Source organism: Panthera tigris, chromosome A3 (assembly GCF_018350195.1).
Source record: "Panthera tigris isolate Pti1 chromosome A3, P.tigris_Pti1_mat1.1, whole genome shotgun sequence".
Taxonomy (NCBI): Eukaryota; Metazoa; Chordata; class Mammalia; order Carnivora; family Felidae; genus Panthera; species Panthera tigris.
The window spans coordinates 15861183-15880561 of NC_056662.1; the positions used below are offsets into that span (position 1 = coordinate 15861183).

The 19379-nt window shown below is 52.3% G+C and overlaps 1 protein-coding gene across 4 annotated transcripts; it reads right to left on the minus strand.

Moving 5' to 3' along the window:
* Positions 1-5587: 5587 nt before the first annotated feature.
* Positions 5588-19072, minus strand: CCN5 (cellular communication network factor 5). Of its 4 annotated transcripts, none has more exons than XM_042980326.1 (5): positions 19011-19072; positions 18470-18562; positions 14213-14429; positions 8419-8673; positions 5588-6599 (listed from the first exon to the last, which is right to left on the minus strand). In XM_042980326.1, exons 2-5 carry the CDS (start codon positions 18527-18529, stop codon positions 6379-6381), a joined length of 753 nt encoding a protein of 250 aa, XP_042836260.1. In that variant the 5' UTR covers positions 18530-18562; positions 19011-19072; the 3' UTR covers positions 5588-6378. The 4 variants fall into 4 exon arrangements, with proteins under 4 accessions (XP_042836260.1, XP_042836259.1, XP_007077816.1 ...); XM_042980325.1 differs by having other exon boundaries at positions 18470-18584; positions 19011-19068; XM_007077754.3 differs by having other exon boundaries at positions 18739-19044.
* Positions 19073-19379: the final 307 nt, after the last annotated feature.

The window sequence follows — 19379 nt, forward strand, 5'->3', positions numbered from 1 at the left end:
GGCAACGGGATATGAATGGGATGTCTCCAAGCCTGGGGGATGCAAGAGCGTTATCAGGACCTGGAGGTCCAGTCCTTGAAGCGAGGAGAGGGTGAAAGTCAAAGTCAACCGCCAGTGCTTGGCTGCCTGCTGGCTTCAGGGCTGGGGAGAAGCTGCTGAGGCAGCTCATGTTAATGTCCCCTTCTCACCAAGAGTGGATGAAAAGACCTAGCCCAGCGGTGGGATTCAGAACGCTTTTATGAAAGCCAGTGGTGAGGGGCCAGGAGGCACTGAATAGGCCACAGATAAGAACCAGACCAGTATGATGGGACCACTCACAACTATGTTCATTGGCCAACCTCAGGGTGTCCAAGAGGCCCGGGCTCCTGCCCTTGGGGTCCCCCTGATGTTATAATCAATCAAAGCAGAAGAGGACAAAGTTCTTGAGAATCAGCTAAATCACGACCCTGTTGCTGAGGATCTGGCTGACATCCCAGACCACGTTGTAGCCACGGAGAGGCATGTGACAGTGAGGCTGCTGGAGCTGCCCCTTGAAGAGGGCACCCAGCCTCTTGTTAGTGGAGCAGCCAACACGTGTGTATGTGTGCGGGAATGATCGGGAAGAGAGGGAGAAATGGGAAGATGTGGGAGTGGAAAGGGGGACTTCCCGGTAAGTCACCCGAGAAGGTGAGAGTGGTGGGAGCCAGGGCACAAGGGGAAGGTTGACCTCAAGTAGACATGGCAGCTGCGACTAATGGAGAATAATCTGGGGGTCATCCAAGTGAAGACGTGGGGGAAAGAGTGCTCCTGGCGGGGGGTGGGGAGCCCAAGCCGTCCAGTGTGGTGGGGCGCAGAGGAGGCGGGAAGACAAAGCAGGACCCCGTGAGTCCTGGACGGAGTCTGGACCCAAGCCAGAGGGCAGCTCTGAGCCTCGGAGGGGTTTAAGCAGAGTGACATAACCATAACTGGGCTCCAGAAGCAGCTCCCCGCTGCATAGTCTGGCCACTGGGAGGAGGGAGCTGGATTGTGGACGAGGGACTCGGAGTCGTGGAGGGGGTGGGCCACATTAAGGTGCTCTCGCTCAGGGCGATGCAGGGGTCCTCAGAGGCATCCGTGTAGTGTTTGGAGTCAAGAAAACTGTGGCGCTGGTACAAACAGTAAAGGATCCCGCTTCTTCCCTGCCTTTGGGCAAGGCCCTTCCGGGCGGAGACGCCCTGCCCGCCTGCCTCTCAGGGCTCCTCCCCGCTGGGCATCTCGGCCGTTCATGCGCGCGAGTGCCACAAGGGGGCAGCAGTGCACCACCGTCCTCTCCCATTCTCTCTGGAGCCACACTCCTGATTAACCTTACAGTTTTAATGAGGCGGACGACTTATTAAAACACAGACTTCTGGGCCCCGTCTCAAGAGTTTCTGTGAATCTGGAATGGGACACAAGATATTTGCATTTCTAACCAGTTCCCAGATGATGCTGATGCTTCGGGTCCGGGGACCCCACTCTGAGAACTACTGAGGTTGAGTGTTGGGTGGGGATGGGGTGAGCTCTGACCCACCCAAACATGGCCGCTGGGAAATCACTGCCAACCGGGCAGCCACTCCCATTGGACAACGATGGCGTATTTACTTTTCTAAGCCCCCATTAAATCCCTTTTTCAAAATGCTGAATGAAGGTATATCATTTCATTCATTCAATAAGGACCAAGCCTGGTTCTGTCCTCGGTGTTGTTCTAAGTCCTGGGAATCCAGGAAACAAAGCAGAAAAAATAGGTCCCAGCCAGCACTTGTGGAGTCAGGCAACAAATAATAAATGTTTCAAACAAGTTAGGTAGTGTGTTAAAACATGGTACGTGCTACGTGCATCAGAGGGACGGAACAGGGTGGCTGAGGCAGGTTCTCTGTGAAGTGTTTACTTTGTGAGTCAAACTTGAAAGAAAGTGAGGGGATTAGCCATGGGGAAACTTGGGGGAAGATTATGCCAGGCAAAGGGAACAGCCAGTGCAAAGGTCCTGAGGTGGGAGAATGTCTGGCATGTTCAAGAGACAGCCAGGAGGACCATGAGGTCAGAGCAGCACGAGCAAGGGGGAGAATAATTGAGGATGAGGGCAGACAGGTGACTGGGGCACAGTGAGGGGCGCTGTAGGTTGTGTGGAGGCCTTTAGATGTTCTCAGGTGCAGGAGCGGCGTGGTCTGGCTTGGCTTGAACAGGATCCCTCTGCACACACGGCAAGGAGCAGGGTGGAAGTCAGGAGAGCAAGAAGAGGGTGTGAGGTCATCGGGGCAGAGATGATGGTAGCCCTGGCTGGGGAGCGGTGGAGAGGACAGGGTGGTAAGAGTTTATACACACCAGCAAACCCCATACTTGTCTGTATTTCCATAACTAAATGGCCGGGTCAATGTGATAATCTACTCCTCTGTGCAGCGACTCAAATTCCCGACCTTAACTCATGTCTCTATGTCAGTCTATGATCTTTGATCGTCTTTGATCTCCAGCTGCCCCTGGCCACACCGTCCTAGGTGACCACTGCATCCTCGAACTCAAGGCATCGAGGACACCCCCTCATCTGCCACCTGCAGAGCCTCCACCACTCTCCCGGGTTTCTGTTGGTGGCCGCTCCACTCTGCCGCCCTCTAGCCCAAAGCCCAGGGCCGTATTGGGTATCTTAGTTCCCCTGCTGCTCACGTGCATCCTTCAAACCAGATCTCACAGGCAATGTCAGGCTCTGCTGATTCTCCATCTGTTCCCTCTTTCCCATTGCAGCGACTGCTCACAGGGGAGCCTGGTGGCCAGGGGCACGGGCTCTCGAGCAGGATTCTCTGGGTTTGAATCCTGGTTCTGCCCCTGTGAACTTGGGGCTGTTTCCTCAATTTGCCATCTCAGTTTCTCTGTCAGTGAAACGGGCATAATTATACTTCAAATGTTATTATGAGGGTCAAGTGAGAGATTACATAGAAGATGCTTGGAGCAGAGTCTTGTATGTGGTTAGAACTCAATAAATACCAGCTCTTTTAGCATTAATTTTTAAAGTTCATTATTTTGAGAGAGAGAGAGAGAGAGAACACAAGCAGGGGAGGAACAGAGAGAGGAGAAGAGAGAGAGAGAATCCCAAGCAGGCTCCACACTGTCAGTGCAGAGCCCGATGCGGGACTCAAACTCACAAACCGTGAGATCATGACCTGAACCAAAATCAAGAGTCCGACACTTAACTGACTGAGCCACCCAGGCGCCCCAGCTCTCTTATTATTTATGCAATAAGTCTTTATTGAGTACTTATTGTATAGAGACCTCCATCTACTGGAAGATAATCGAGCCCAGGAAGAAGAGTGCAGACCCCAGCAATTCCACTCTTGAATGTTGATCCAACAGAAGTGTTCATCAATATCCAGCAGAAGACACGGGCTAGAATGACACCCTATTCATAATAGCCCCCATCCGGAAACTACCCATCAGGCATAGAACGGGTAGAGAAAATGTAGTCTATTCGTGCAAGGGAATAATACCATAGTGATGAGAAGGAATGCACGATTGTTACCTGCAACGACATGGATATTTAACAAGTATAAATGTAACGGGGCATGGCTGGGCCCAGCACCTCCAGCTGTGGGTTTCAGTGGGGGGTAGTCTGATTTTCACCTGACCTGTGCCCCCAAAATGACCTCCTCTTCTTTACAAACAAAATTCCCAGCCTTTGCCTCATCTCTTTCCCTGACTTGCCAAAGAACCGTGAAGGCAGGACAATAATAATAGCCTGTATTTCGGGTGAACACAGAGGAATTACCGCGACCTAATATGGGAACTCATCAACACAGTGATCCTTTAGGGTGGGTACTGCTCTTTATGCCCATTTTACAGATGAAAAAACTAAAGCACTAAAAGGTCAAGTCAAGAGGATGATAGCTAAAATTGTTATTTCAGGGGCGCCTGGGTGGCTCAGTCGGTTAAGCGTCCGACTTCCGCTCAGGTCGTGATCTCGCGGTCCGTGTGTTCAAGCCCCGCGTCGGGGTCTGTGCTGACCGCTCAGAGCCTGGAGCCTGTTTCAGATTCTGTGTCTCCCTCTCTCTCACCCTCCCCCATTCATGCTCTCTCTCTGTCTCAAAAATAAATAAACGTTAAAAAAAATTAAAATTGTTATTTCAGTCTCAGAATACTCAACAACCCTCTGTGTAGAGCGCTGCTGTTCAGCCCACTTTAGAGAAAAGGACCCTGAGGCACAAAGAAGTTAGGTACCCGCCTAAGATCACAGCAGGAAACAGCAGAGCTGGGTTGGGCCGGATGGCCAAGCCCACTCTGTGCAGCTCTGTTCACAGCTGCTTGATAGTGAGGTCACAGGCCTTGTAGCCAGATGGCCCAGGGCCCAGCACCACAATCCTAGGACAACCCGTTACTCTGGGTCTCAGTTTACCCATCTCTAAAATGGGAATATCGATAGCACTTTCCTTTAGGGATGTCCCAAGGGCAACATGCAATTGTGGGTAAAGTGCCCGGAAGCAAGGGCCCCACATGCAGGAATCATTGGACACAGGTCTGTTGTCCTCATCCTCGCACTCACTGTTTCTAGGGATATTCTCCAAATTTTCCCCGGCAATGTGTTCAGAGTTTACCCCTGTGGAGCCTGACCCACTGAAACTCTCATCCTGTAAGAGAGCATCAACTCAGCCTTGAGTCAGGTAAACTGGGCGTCCAAGCAGCTTTCTCATCTGTGAACTAGAGTTTTGTGAGGAATAAGTGGCCCAGACACTGCCTGTGATTCTCTGTCTGGGGTTTTTGGAGGAGGTATTACCTGAGTAAAGTGCTGGAGGCAGCTGTCCCCAGGGGCAGGTCATGTGCCTTCTGTGAGCTGGGGCCACCCTTCGCCTCCTCTGCAGAGTATCTCAGGGCCCTAGACTCCCAGGCTCCCTTGCCTCTCACCTTCTGGGGGAGGGGGTGATGTGACCAATGGAAGGCACTAACAGAAACCGGGGGTAAGAGAAGCAGAAGCCAGGTCTGCCTCCCCATCTCCATCGGCTTTTTGCTAGGTCTGCAAGGCTGCGTGTCCTTGGGGGCTCCTGCTCCCTGCAGCCGGCCCTGCTGTGATTCCACCTTCTGCTGGTTGATCGCGGCTTCTGGGCTCTGCTCTCCCTCAAACCCTGCATCCCAACAGCTGGTGCCAAGTGAAAGAAGCCATTCACAAAACAATACCTCCTGCGTGATGCTCTTTATGTTAAGAACAGGCAGCTAGCTATCCGTCATCTAAGGTGCTGGAACTCAGAACCGTGGTTGCCTTCAGGGGTGGAGGGGATGACCGGGAAGGCGCCGTAGGAAACTTCCTGAGAAGATGGAAATGTTTTGTACCTTGATGGTGGTGTTGATTACACAGGCGTATACATTTGTAAAGACTCGGTAAACCATATGTTAAGACCTGTGTGTTTCACTGTGTGTAAGCCATGCCTCAATAAAATTAGCTTAATGAAAAGAAATCCCTGTTTAAATACTCAGTGTTTTCTAATTTCCTGACTGGAGTGTGATGAGAACACAGTTTTCCTTTTTAAACACACAGATGTAGATCACAGAGGAGGAAAGAAAATTTATATGTAGGTTTAAAAAAAAAAACAATAAAACATGAGACTTCAAACAATTGCACACTTGGGTGGGTTTATTTCAGGCTGTGTTCCCCAGTCGCTGGGGACAAGCCTTCATTTTCCCCCTGATTTTCTCTGGTCTTAAATGTTGCGAAGCACCAAGCTCTATATAAAGCGTCTAGCTCAGTGCCTGGCACGTTGCAGGTGTGCGCGAAAGGTTCATTTTTATTAACACGAGTTGGTTTTAACGGATCCCTTTCAGGCCTGTTTTCTGACTTTCTTCAAGACAGTGTGATTTCACCTTGTGATTTTCACAAAGGATGCAGCCTCTGCATGCTGCCCTTGGATGGGGAGCACTTTCTCAGACAGCATAAGCTTGACCTACAAGCTCTTGCCTAGGCATGTACCTGGGACGTTTTTATGTCAACTCCAGGAAAGGGAGCAAGAGATTCAGAATATCTGTGCGCCCCTCTTCACCACACCCCCGGGAAAATAGCCAGTCCAGCCCAGCACCTGCCTTGGCCTAATGATTAAGGGACGGCTGGTTGCCTTATCTGCTGGAAAGCTTGCCCATGTGTGTGTTTGATAAAGGCTGTGTGGAGGCTGGTAATGGACCAGAAGACCCTGGAAACCTTGGCCAGCCCCCTAGGCTGTGAGGTAGAGGAAGGGAGACTGGGGCACGCAACCCAGCTCTATCTCGGGATCCAGATGGACCAGACGGCTTGTGAACATTCTTGTCCTCCAGGGCCTGCATGGCGTTGCCCCAGTCAAGGGTGTGGGGAGGGCCCAGGCACGGGGCTGCCTGCTGGATTAGGGTGGGCACCGAACCCCCCTTCCCAGCTCTGCTCTAAAAGGCACTGTTCCGTGGGCTTCGGCCCCTGGGAGGTGGACAGGGCCTAGTCAGGCACAGGTGGTGCTGGGTCTCCAGTCGGCAGAGGCGGTTCTGGTTGGACACCCGAGTGGCCACGCCCAGCCCGCAGGTGGTTGAGCAGGGGCCCCAGGCTGTGCTCCATTCTGGGCAGGGGATGCCAGGGGGTGGGGGAGCGACAAGGCCAGAAAACTGGGGTCCTGGGAGGGGGGAAGAAAAAGAGGTCAGCACTGCGAGGTCAGGGCTTGGCGGCTAAGTCAACCCAACTGCTAGCGGTGCCCTCTTGGTTGCGTTGCTTAACCTCTCTGGACCTTGGTCTCTTCCCATGTAAATTTTCTACTGGTCGATTGTTAGGGCTGAATAAAATAATGGAGGGGAGGTGCTTAGCACAGTACTCCTACTTGTAAGCACCTCGTATGTGTGGGTTACTAGGCAGCTAGGATGGTGCCGGCCGGGTCGGTCCCCCAGGAAGTGGCACGTTTCTCATTTCTGCACCCCTCCCCCCACGGCCTCTTACAGGAAGGAGGTTGTGTGGGTAGCGGTACCGTGACCCGGCCGCAAAGATGCTAGAGGTTCTGAGGCTGTGCCCGGAACAAGACGTGGGGGTTCACCACCATCTAGGTTTTCCTCCTCTCACACCCGATTCTGCCCTGATGTTTTGGTGTCCTTTCTTCTGGTCCTTTTTAACCAACTGGTTCTCAACTGGGGGTGATTTTGCTCCCCCCCCCCCCGGGACATTTGGCAATGTCCAGAGACCTTTTGGTGGTCACACTGGGAGTGGGGGTACTGGAGTCTAGCCGGGATGCTGCTAAGCATCCTATGAGCTCCCACGCGACAGAGGATTACCCGGCCCCACGTGTCACTAGGGCCAAAGTTGAGAAACCCCGCGTGACATGACTTGTGTGCGGTCTGTATGTACACGCACATGTACTCACATACCGGAGGCCAAATTGCATAGACAGTGCCCTCTCCTGCTTTTTACACATAAGATGAACTCGCTGGCATCCTGCTGTGCATTGAAGCGGATGTGTCCCGTTCCGTCATGGGGATAACTACAGCCACCACGGACGGAGCGCTATGTTCCAGGCACTGCCGTGACTACTTTCCTTGTGTTTACTCACCCAGTCTCACAACAACTCTGCGAGGTGGATGCCCTTATTCTCATTTTGGAACAGTTGGAGGCGCTGAGGCCCAGAGAAGTTAAGCAACTTTCTCAGAGTCCCACCGCTAGAAGTAGTGAAGCCGGGCTTAGAACCCCGGGCAGACTCCATGCTGAACCCACCATGCCCTACTCCCAATATGGTCCATCACCCATGGACCCATGCCTTCTTTCCAGCTGCCTTTCTCGAGAAAAATCACATTCATATGATAATCATAATAACTCAGTGATGTAGCAAGAACCAAATCTCTAAAACTAAAGAGTTTATAGCATGAGGTAACTGTCTTTCCTCCACCTCGGCCCCTAAGTCACATCCCAGAGGCAACCACCTTGCCTGATTCAGTTTTGAGTTCCTCTTTGGGTACATCCAAATAATTACATATTAATAATAGTATATAATATTTAAATTATATAAATATATTATAATGCGTATTAGTATATTAGAATTATAATAGTAGTATGTCGTTTACAGTACTTCCGCTATGAAATGTGAGCCTTTGGCTCAAGGATCCTAGCCCTCCTTTCCCTTCTCCACTCTGCCACTAATTTTCATTTTTCATTATTTATGACTTAAAATTATATTACTTCTCGTTTTGCCAGTTTCAAAGAGGTCTTGTGACTCCCCACTCTGCTCACCTAGTCTTCTCAGCCCGCACCCCCTCCCAGGTCCTGTCAGGGAAACCTGGGCTGTGACCTGTCCAGCCTCCTGGCTCCCGAGAAGCCCCGCCCTCGCCCCGCCCCCCTCCCCGGTGGCCCTGCCCCTGGCTTTGACCAGTCCAGTGTCCTGGCTCCTGAGAAGCCCCGCCCTCGCCCCGCCCCCAGGTGGCCCAGCCCCTGGCCTGGGCCAACCCTGCACTCACCTTGGGCTGGGAGGGGCTGGACCCCCAGCCCCCCTCCCTGGTCGCACACCCACTCAGGGCAGCACTTGCCCGGGACCTCAACCTTCCTGGGATACGGGCAGTCCCAGGTGGGCAGCCGGACGTCCTCACTGCACAGTGGCACACAGGTGAAGCCACCATCCTCACAGTGGCAGCGAACCCTGCAGTGGGGCTGGAAGGTCTCCCCATCTCGGTACACGCGGCCGTTCACCTCACAGCTCCCGTCATCCTCTCCCCCTGCAGAGGAGAAACCACACCCCCATCCGTGACTCCCAACTTTTCCCTGGGCAAGCCTGTGCCAGCCACATCCCCCACGTGGTCTCTCTGCAGAGCTGGCCCAGATCCTGCTGGGGAGCGGTGCCCTTACAGGGTCAGGACACTGGGCCAAAGGGCTCCAGCCCATCGTATGCACCCCGTCCCCACTGCCAGCCTGCCCTGGAGCCAGCAGGAACACAGCGTGGCACACTGTATCCTGACACAAGGGATGGGGAGATGCTGGCCTGGTCGGAGCCCCACTCTGCTTTATTAGCTCTGGACCTTGGCCAAGCGACTTCACTTCTTGCCTCAGTTTCCTCACCTGCAAAGTGGGTTATAATGATACTTATTTCACAGGGTTGTGGTATAGACAAAATGAAATGATATACGTAATGAATCCAACATAAAAGAGATCTTCGATAGATCCTAGCTGCTCTGTTGTTACTATGAATATAAGTACTATATATTAATAATATATAACAACGTACACAATGAGGGTTTCTGCAACAAAACTTCATTGTACATCTGCTGTGTGGTAGTTGTCCCTATTAGGCCAGGGCTTAACTTGCTGGCTGTGTGACTTTGGATAAGTTACTTAACTTCTCTGAGTCCCCTTAACAATAGCATTGATGAGAACAGCTCGGTACCTTCAGTTACACGAGATAATATGTAGAAAACATCTGGCACAGTGCTAGGCATATAGTAGGTGTTCAAGAAACACTCTTTGAACAGAGCCCTCAAGATATGGACGCTATCCCCACTTCCTCCACTGGAAAAGCACTGCTTGAGGGCTGGGGCTGGGAGTGCTCCTGCCGGCACACCCCCATCCCCCAGGCCGGCTCAGAGCATGGATGGGACACACAGACCCTGGAGAAATGCCCTTTGCAATGCCTGGTGCAAGGCCCAGCATGTGAGAGACACTGATAAAAGAGTTCCGACTTCTTATAAATTCCAGAGATATGTAGTGTGCCCCTCCTGTGTGCCATCCACTGGGCTCCTAGGCAGGACTAAGACACAGTCCTTGCCATGAGGGATTGATGCCCAGGCAAGGGACAGATGTCACTGTCTCCAAGACAGAATGAAGAGCCGTGGAGAGGTGCGTGTGAGCTGCCCGCGAAGTGCAGAGAGCTAGGAGGGGTCAGGAGGTTCTGGGGACAGATTTGCTGGAAGGCAGATTTTCCCAGGATTTCAGAGAGAAACCTCTAGCGAGCCTATACACATGCAGGAATTTGGGAACCACACAGATGTGGAGGGCAGTCCCTGTTCCCACTTGCTAGCTGTGGAAACTGAGCCACGATACCCTCTCACAGGGCCGCCAAGGATTGAAGGAGCCAGTGTACTTAAAGGATTTCGCCCCGAGTCTGGAACATAGCAGGTGAGTGGGAGCGGGTGATGCCTGTTCCTCTGAGAGGCACAGGCGGGCACTAGCGGTCTCCCCACTCCTTCCAGGCCGCAGCCCTTTGGCTCCAAATCCCTGGCCTTCTGGCCTGGATCATGTGGCCGCTGGTTTCCTGGAAACTGTAGGGGGCAGCTGTGCCTTAATCTGCACCCTAAGCCTGGCCGAGCCTGGGTCTCCCACCAGACTCCTGATGTCACAGCCCTGGGGCCTCCTGGTCACTGGGATGACTGGTAAACAGAGGGATTGTTTAGGAAAGTCAGCTGGAGTGGTGATAATTTTAGCAAGGTTTCCTGGCACCCCTCCTGGGTCCTACAGCTCAGGCTGGTTGGGAGTGGGAGCAATGGTCCCTGGGCAGTCACTCCCTACGCTGGGGTCTGCGTGCACCCTTGTGCGTGGTCCCAAACACATGAGGTACCTCCAAACTTACTCATCCTTGGATCCCCACCCCCGACATACACATATAGTTGCCTCTTCCGGGCCCTTCCAATACCTTCTTGTCCAGCAACCTCCCTCAAATAACTTTAGAGCCCAGGGGCTCCTGGGTGGCTCAGTCAGTTAAACAGCCGACTCTTGATTTGGGCTCAGATCATGATCTCATGGTTTGTGAGATGGAGCCCAGCATGGAGCCTGCTTGGGATTCTCTCCCCCTTGCTCTCTGCCCTTCCCCCCTTCCATCCCCCCACCCCTCTCATGCTCTTTCTCTCTAAATAAATAAACAAACAAACAACAAGCAAACATTAAAAAATTAAAAAAAGAAACTTCAGAGCCCAGTCTTGTTATCTGGTGATTTCTACATCCTTCTTTCCCTCTGAGAGTCCCTTACAGGAGAGGGAACGACAGGGTATTTGTTTTTTGTTTGTTTGTTTGTTTGTTTGTTTACCTTTAGCCACTTGCACACTGTGTGACCGTAGGCAGGTGATTTAACCTCTCTGACCCCCACTTCCTTCATCTGCAAAATAAGTTTAATAATAGGACCTACCTCATTAAGGGTAAAGTGAAATCATGTGTGTAAGGGGCTTGTTCACAGGACATGCTCAATAAATGCCTGTTCCGGTGCCTCTTCCTGCTAGCTTCTCTAGAACTCTTACTATCATTCATTCATTCATTCATTCATTCATTCAATGCTTATTTATTGGGTACCTACTATGCATCAGGCACTGTTCTGGGTACTTGTGGTATAGCAATGACTAAAACAGGCGAACATCCTGCCCTCATTGGAGCTTTCGCCCTAGCAGAAATAAGCACGATAAGCAAATAGAGTTTATGATGTCAGACGGTGATTAGAGCCAGAAAAATAATGGAGGGAAGGGTTTTAAGAGAGGGGTGTTGAAAATGGTGATCGCGGAAGGCCTCACTAAGAGGGTGATATTTGAGTAAAGATGGGAAGGAGGTGTAGGAACTTGCCATGCATGTATCTGGGGGAAAGAATGCTGGTAGACAAGCAGCCAGTGCAAAGGCCCTGAGGTAGGAGCCTCCCTGGGATATTTAAGGAACAAAATAGGCCAGTGTGACTGAAGCAGAGAGTGGGAGGGAGAGAGGGGGTTCAGTGGGGTCAGAGAGAAAGTAGGAGCAGGACCCTGTGGGGCCCTGTAGCCACCAGGAGGACTTTGGCTTGTATTTGGAGGTGGTAGGAAGCTCTTGGAGGCCTTGAGGCCGAGGATGGATGTGGTCTGATGTATGTATTGAAAGGGCCCTGTGGCTGCTGTGTTGGAAACAGGCGAAAGGCAAGGATAGAAGCAGGGAGACAGTTATGCAGCCACCGCAACATCCATCACGTGATGATGGGGCTCAGACCAGGCTGGTAGCAGGGGCTGGACTGGGAACGGAAGGTTCTAGAAATATCTTGAAGACTTTGCTTGTGGGAAGTATGTGGGATGTGCAAAAATGAGAGAGGTCAAGAATGACTGTAAAGTTTGAAACTCAAGCCACAGGAAGGGTGGGGATGCCCTCAGCTGAGTGCGGAGGCTGCACGCTTGGGGTATGAGGGATCAGAGGTTTACGATGGACACGCACACAGAGTGGAGCCGGCCGTCAGAGGTCTGTCCAACAGGAACTGACAGGAGAGTTTTGGGGCAGCACATTCCCTCCAGAGCTAAGACCTAGACCCAGCCTCCGTGAGGTCTTAGCTGGCTCTGGCTCATCTGTGGGGTTCACCAGCCTCCAGATTTGGTTCATGAACACCCACTATGTTGCCTGACCAGCACTGGGAGTTGTAGGAAGAAGCAAAGACTAAATACATTTTTGACCTCCAGTTGTTTGAAGTCTGAATCAAGACGGACTAGGAAAAGCCCTTTAATAAACTTAGTGACAATAACAGCCAATGTGTACTAATCATATGCTGAGTGTCAGGCAGAAGAGTGATGGAAAGGAGGATCGTGGAGCCAGCTCCCTGAGTTCAAATCCCAGCCCAGCTCCTTATGAGCTGTGTGACCCTGGGCAAGTTGCCTAACCTCTCTGTGCCTCTTTTTGTTTTTTCCCATTTATAAAATGTGAATGACATCAGGACCAACCTCATAAGGTTGTTTTTGTTTTTTTTTAATTTTTTTTAATGTTTATTTATTTTTGAGACAGAGAGAGACAGAGCATGAACGGGGGAGGGTCAGAGAGAGAGGGAGACACAGAATCTGAAACAGGCTCCAGGCTCCGAGCTGTCAGCACAGAGCCCGACGTGGGGCTCGAACTCACAGACCGCGAGATCATGACCTGAGCCAAAGTAGGCCGCTTAACCGACTGAGCCACCCAGGCGCCCCACGGTGTTGTGAGATTAAATGAGATAATATTTGTGAAACCCTTAGTGCCTCGCACGCAGTAAGTGCCATGCAAGTGTTCAACAAATAAAGCTTTGCCGTGTGCTTTACATGTGTCCTGGCTAATTAAAACAATGGCCTGGTGAGCTAAATGTTACTTCTCTCATTTTTCCCTTTAGCAATCATCTATGAGTTTATAAAACAAATCACTACTTTCTCATGATTATACTCCCCTGATCATAAAAAAAAACATTTAACAAGGATTTAGTGTTGATAACCTTATGTCTATTAGTCTTGTTGTTATTAGTCTTTAAGCCTTGTTTTTTTCTATAAGCGGATTCATTGTCAATGATTCATGAGCCCCTCTCTTGTTCTTATTTTCTTAAAATGACACATGCAAATAGATGAAAGAGGTAGATTGCTCTACAAGACTCATTTAAAAAAGAAAAAAGAGAACACTGTCACATTTTGCTGTTTCTCTAAGGCAGTGGTCCTCAAACAGAGATGATTTTGCTCCCCCAGGGGACACGTGGCAATGTCTGAGACAGATTGTCATGACCTGAGTCATGCTACTGCATCCAGTGAGTAGAGACCAGGGATGCTGCTAAAAGTCCTACCGTGTGTAGGACAGCCCCCCTACAAAGAATTACAACAATTATCTGGCCCCAAAGAGTAAAGTTGAGAAACCCTGATCTAAAGTGCCAGAAGGCACCAAGGCCTAAAATGCTGAGAGATATAACATGCTCAAGGTCACTAGTAAATGGCAGACTCAGGACTCAAACGATAGCCCAAGGCTCCCAATCTAGGAGGAAGACAGAACAAAACGTTGCTTTAGAATCTGTGTGATCTGGTCCCAAGCTGTGTAAGAGTAATCATGCCCATTACTGTTACTAAGGCTCAGTTTGCTCATCTATAAAGTGGGTCTGAAAGTACTTGCCACATAGGATCGTTGTGAGGATTATGTGGCAAGTTTCAGCACACTGCCTGAGACGTATTATGCCCTAAATAAGCAGCAATGCTTTTATTTTCCCAAAAAGGTGTGAAGGTCCCAAGAAAGGATAGTAACATCTGGTTTGAATAATCTGGGAGGACTTCCAGGGGAGGAGTGTTTGAGCTCACCTTTGACAGTGGGTTGTGATTTGGACAGGTAGGAATGGGGGGAGGCTGCTCAGGTGGAGGGCATGGTTGGATCAAAGACAAGGTGGGGGGGCGGGCAGAGGGAGGGCCCAGGGAACCGCGGGTCACCGGGTTTGGCTGGAACGGATGGTGCACCTGATGTAAGGAGGTAGAGAGAGAAGAGCTTCTCTTTGACTCAGGTCCCCTCAGCCTTGACCCTCCCAAATACATCCACCGTCAGTCCCGCAAACCTGCTTACAGAGGCACACGGCCCCTCGGCCACCAGGGCCCGCCCTGGGCTGGCAGATCAGGCCCTGGCTGGGGTCACAGACGTGGAGATGGTCGCAGGGCTCCCCCAGCCGCCGTGCACATACCCGGCAACAGTTGCAGCCGTCCAGCACCAGGGGCGCCCCCGGTGGGCATCGGGGTGGCGGCCAGGGGCAGACACATGGTGTTGGGCACAGCTGGGCACATACCTGCAGAGACAGAGACGTCACTCAGCCATGGCCGTTCAAGGGGGGCAGTGAGAGATCCACACTTTGGCCCCAGGGTCACACAGACCTGGCCTTGAACCTCGTGACACTCCTCCCTAAGAGACAGTTGGCATTGTGGTCATGAGCTAGAACTTTGGACTAGAACTCCAGTCCTGACTCTGCCTCTTATTAGCTTGGGCAAGTTACTTAAGCTCTCTTAGCCTCAGTTTCCCTATCTGTAAAAAGGGGGCAATAGCAGTGTTTAGCTCAGAGGATTGTTTTGAAGAGTACATAAAGTGATGCATGTTAAACCCTGAGCAGGCAGCCAGGCATGGGGTAGGTGCTCAGTGCATTTAGCAAATGATGATCACTGTTGGGAATGACAAGGAAGGGCTGAGGCCCCGCCCTTTAGACACTATAGTAAGGCAAACGCCACAAAACAAAGGATTACAATGACGGGGCACTGGGGCGCCTGGGTGGCTCAGTCGGTTGAGAGTCTGACTTCGGCTCAGGTCATGATCTCGCGATTCATGAGTTCGAGCACCGTGTCTGGCTCTGTGCTGACAGCTCAGAGACTGAAACCTGCTTCAGATTCTGTGTCCCCCCCTCTCTCTGCCCCTCCCCTGCTCATGCTCTGTCTCTGTCTCTGTCTCTCTCTCTCTGTTAAAAATAAATAAACATTAAAATTTTTTTTAATAAAAAATAAAATAACAGGGCACTATATGTTTTCTAGCACATAGATTGCAAATCTTTATCTCGACAGCTGAATAAATCAAACAGTATCATAGATGTTTTTGATTGTTGGAATAACCCAGAACATATTTCTGGATACTTATTAAATCAGCCAGGAAACTTGGGAAAATACTGAACCCCAGACCTCCCCTGGGACTTACCAAATAGAACCTCCAGAGGCAGGGCCCCGGAATCTGTATTTGTACAGGGGCTTCTGATACACAGCTAGGATTTTGGCACCTCTGCTCCAGTTCTAACCCCCAGCCCCTGGCCATGGAGAGATGGGGACCCTCGGCTCCAGAGAGAACAAGGGTCTTGCCAAAAGTCACAGTGTGTTAGCCACAGAGCTGGGAGCCTGCTTCCTCCTTAAGGATGCTATAGTAGGGAAAAGCCTGAGCCAGGGACCCACCCCCCAGGTGGGTATCGACCCAAGTGTCCTGGCTGTTTCTTCCCACTCAGGACAGAGAAACAACCAAACCAGAAACCGGATGCCATGGTCTCCCCATACGTCCATTTGGAGGTGGGGACCAAGAGGCAGGCGTAACTCAAGATGTTCCCAGGGGCCCCCTCCGTGAGGGACCAATCTTTAGTTCAGTAGGATCCTTGGAGGACCAGAGGGTTTTACCTGGAGAATGGAAGACTTACAGTTTACAGAGATCGAACTAATAACCTCCTATCTTTGGTGTGGCCCCAAAGCAGGCAATGACCTCTTTGCCCTAATCCCCACTTTGCCCCAACCCTACCACCCTCCAGTCCTGCAAACCTGCCTTCAGTGGCCTGCAGCTCACACCCTGGCCACCAGGGGCCGCCCCAAACTGGCCAACCAGCCTTGGGTGGGAGGGGGTGTCACAGACCAGGAGGTACTCCCAGGTTCCAGGCTAGGACAGCACTGGTAACAGGTTCAAGCGTGCAGCCTCACAGGGGAGAGAGTTCCCGCCTCTGCAGGAATTCCAAGCAGGAGACTGGGTGATACCAAAGAGATTCTAGAGAAGATGGCCTAGGCTCGCTCCTCAAAGCGTGGTCTGGACCAGCAGCAGGAGCGGCGTCACCCGGAAGTCTGTTGCAGTATCTGGGGCCCCGCTTTATGAGTCTGACTCTGCCTTTTGACAAACCTAGAAATTATTCTCATGGAATTGACCCAGCGAGCAATCAGCCGGACTCTGGGGTTCCCTTTCAAACCAGAGGGCGGGCTCCCTCGGTGAGTAGGAAGTGGGGACTCTGACCAGAACTGGCTCTCGGGTCCCTCCCACCCGAAAGCCGGGGTGCCAGGCCACAGACCGTCTGGCTTGCACCCAGGTTCCCACTTTGGCTCTCCATGAGCAAGTGTGGCCAGGGCCAGATGTGCAGGTCCTGATACGCAGGAGGGGCCGCTAATAATATCAGTGATTATGGCTAACAGTTACCACGGGCAGCCGTAATGTGTCATCTGATTTAGCCCTGCGAGGTGAGGTGCCAGCACTGTGCCCACTGTAGAAGCTCAAAACAGTGTGGCCACGTCACCAGTAAGAGGCAGAGCCAGGACCGGAATCTGGGTTCACGTGAATCCAAGGCCCAGGTCGTAATTATCACACCTACCTTGGGGAGCTGTTTGCCAGCTTAGCCTCTGCCTCAGTTACCCATTTGTTCAGGACGGTCAGTGACAGGTCAAGGGAGCACACCAAGGGGAGGTAGGCCCTCTCTGGTCTCCCTCTATCTCCATGCCCTTCCAAACCACCCCCTGCACACACGGTTTTTCCAGACCCTTGCTGCGGTCACCAAGGGGGAAGAGCCCCGGACACAGAATATTCTAGGAAGAGTTGAAATCCAAGTTCTACCACTGACTGGCTGTGTGACTTTCAACACCACGCCGCTGAACCGCTTTGTCGGGGAGGGAGCTGTTTCCTTCTCAGTAAAACAGGGTAGAGACCACCTATCTTGAAATTGTGACAGGGATAAAAGGTCACGGCCAGCTCTCGATTACTGTGACTCTGTCTGTTTCCAGGTCTCTGCCACCTGCCCCTGTTCACAGGCCTGAGCCCAGGAGCCCACAGCCCGCCGGAAGGCTCGGGATTCTCGTTCTGAGGATTGTTGTAGCTTTCCGTGTTCATGATGACCAGGTCCCTGAGTCCTGTGCAGGATGCTGCCTGGCTCCCTGGGACCAGGAAGAATGGAGGTGAGGACAGTGAGCCCAGGATGGCTTCATTTTGGTCTTTTATATAATCCTGGGCCCAGAACCCCGAGCCCCCAAGCCACCCACCTAAGCATGATGTTCTGCCGGGCGCCTTCGGGAGAACAAACAGTGGGACTGGGACGCTGGCAGAGTTCTGGGCCTTGCCCCACCGCTGCTCAGGACCCAGGAGAGCAAAACTTCTGCTGTGCTCCTCAGCGGAGCATGAAAGCCCAGTGAGATCATGGCTCGCGGTGGGGCCAATCTCCAAGGCGTCAGGAACTCAGCATTTGCTGAGGGAATCACAGGGATCAGCAGCTGTGGCCTTGGTCCAGGTAGGGGAGAGGCCCAGGCAGGAGAGGCACAAGTAGAAGCGCCCCTTCCCCACCCTCCACACACTCAAGCCTATCCTGGGCTCCACTTCCTCTATTGCTCTGATGTTTCTTTGCTGTGTGATGTTAGTCAAGTTGCTTGCCCTCTCTGAGTCCTGCTTGACTAAAAACAGAGGATAATAAATCCTTACGAGGTTGTTGGATATGTTACGCAAGGTAGATGTTTCACAGACCTTCTGAAAAAATGTCCCATAAGAGAAGATCATCATTCCACAAGGTGTCTCCCTGTCCCCTTTCAGCCAGGTCTGCAGGTCACTAGGTCACTCACTGCCAACGACATTAACGCCCTTGCAGCATGAACTTTTCCGATCAGTTAGACACCAACATCCTTTCAAACCTTGGCTCACAATCAGGCAAAGCAGGGTATATGTGGCATCTCCTTATTTGTAATGAGGACGCCCACTTCAGCTTTGTAGGGCTCTGGGGACTGCTAATAGTCACGACCCTCTGCTTCTGAACACCTGCCACGTCCCAGGTGCTGCGCTGATTACTTTTAATGAATTACCATAAATGATCTTCACAAAAGCCTCATGATCATTATGCCCATTTATCCAAGGAAGCAGCTGAGGCTCGGAGAGGAGAAGGGACTTGCCTGAGATCACACAGCAGAGCTGGCCAGGGGCAACTCTCTGGGCGCCAGGGAGGGAAGCCCGGCTGTGCCCAACATAGAAGACCTGCAGGAATTCTTTTAGGGGGTCCTTGGCAGTGATTTCACACCTCCCCAACACACCAAGGAAGTCAGCAGGATGTTTTGGGGCCCAGGGCCCCCTTACCTTTGAGAGGAGGCAGAGGAGGGAGAAGGCCAGAAGGTGGGTCTGTAGTGTGACTCTCATGTCACTGTGTCCCCCACGGAGCCGGCTTTCAGCCTGGGAGGCAGGACCTGTAAGTCTTTATGTTCCGGCAGCTGTGAGGTCACTGCCAGGCACACAGGCTCACACACACACACACAGATGCACGCGCACACACAGTTGCACACGCACGCTGGTCTCTGCATTCCTGCTCCTCTCCCCATCCTCATGCTCCCACTGATGAGCCCATTTACCTGAGGATGAGACGGCGAGGCCACCAAGAAGGTGCCTACCAGTGTGAGCGTGTGTGTGTGTGTGTGTGCGTGCGTGCGCACGCCCGTGTGTGAAAGCCAGAGCCAATGCCAGTGCCAGGAGCCTGTGACAGGCTGGCAGGGGCCTCTCTGGCTCCTCCCAGCCCAGGAAGGGAAGGGGACCTTCCTGGGCTGCTGTTCTTGCTGATGAGCCCTGGCCCGACCCCTGCCCGCCCCCCTGGGGGCTGTGGATCCAGAAAGAGCTCAGCAGATACCCCCTTTGCCGCGCCGACCCAAATCCTCCGAAGCCCCGTGGCCCGGACTCTGGGCAGTTTCAGCTGGGCCTGTGGTTTCTGGCAGGAAGATTGGCGGCCATCCAGAGGCGGGTGTGACCCAGAGCAAAACTTCCCTGGGCGGCCTGTTTGCTTTTGGCAACAAGGGGCCTCCCCAATGCCTGCTTCCCCGGGCTCCGGGAGGTGGCCCACAGTGGGTGAGCCCGTGCAGGCTGGACCTATTGTGTGCCGGTGCTTGCCGGGCCCCTGCCAGATGATCTAGAAGAACCAAATCCATTTCGTTTAATTCAGCCATCTCTGAGGCCCCCTCTGTAGGAGCTGGAGACACAAGAGTGACCTTGGGACAAAGCC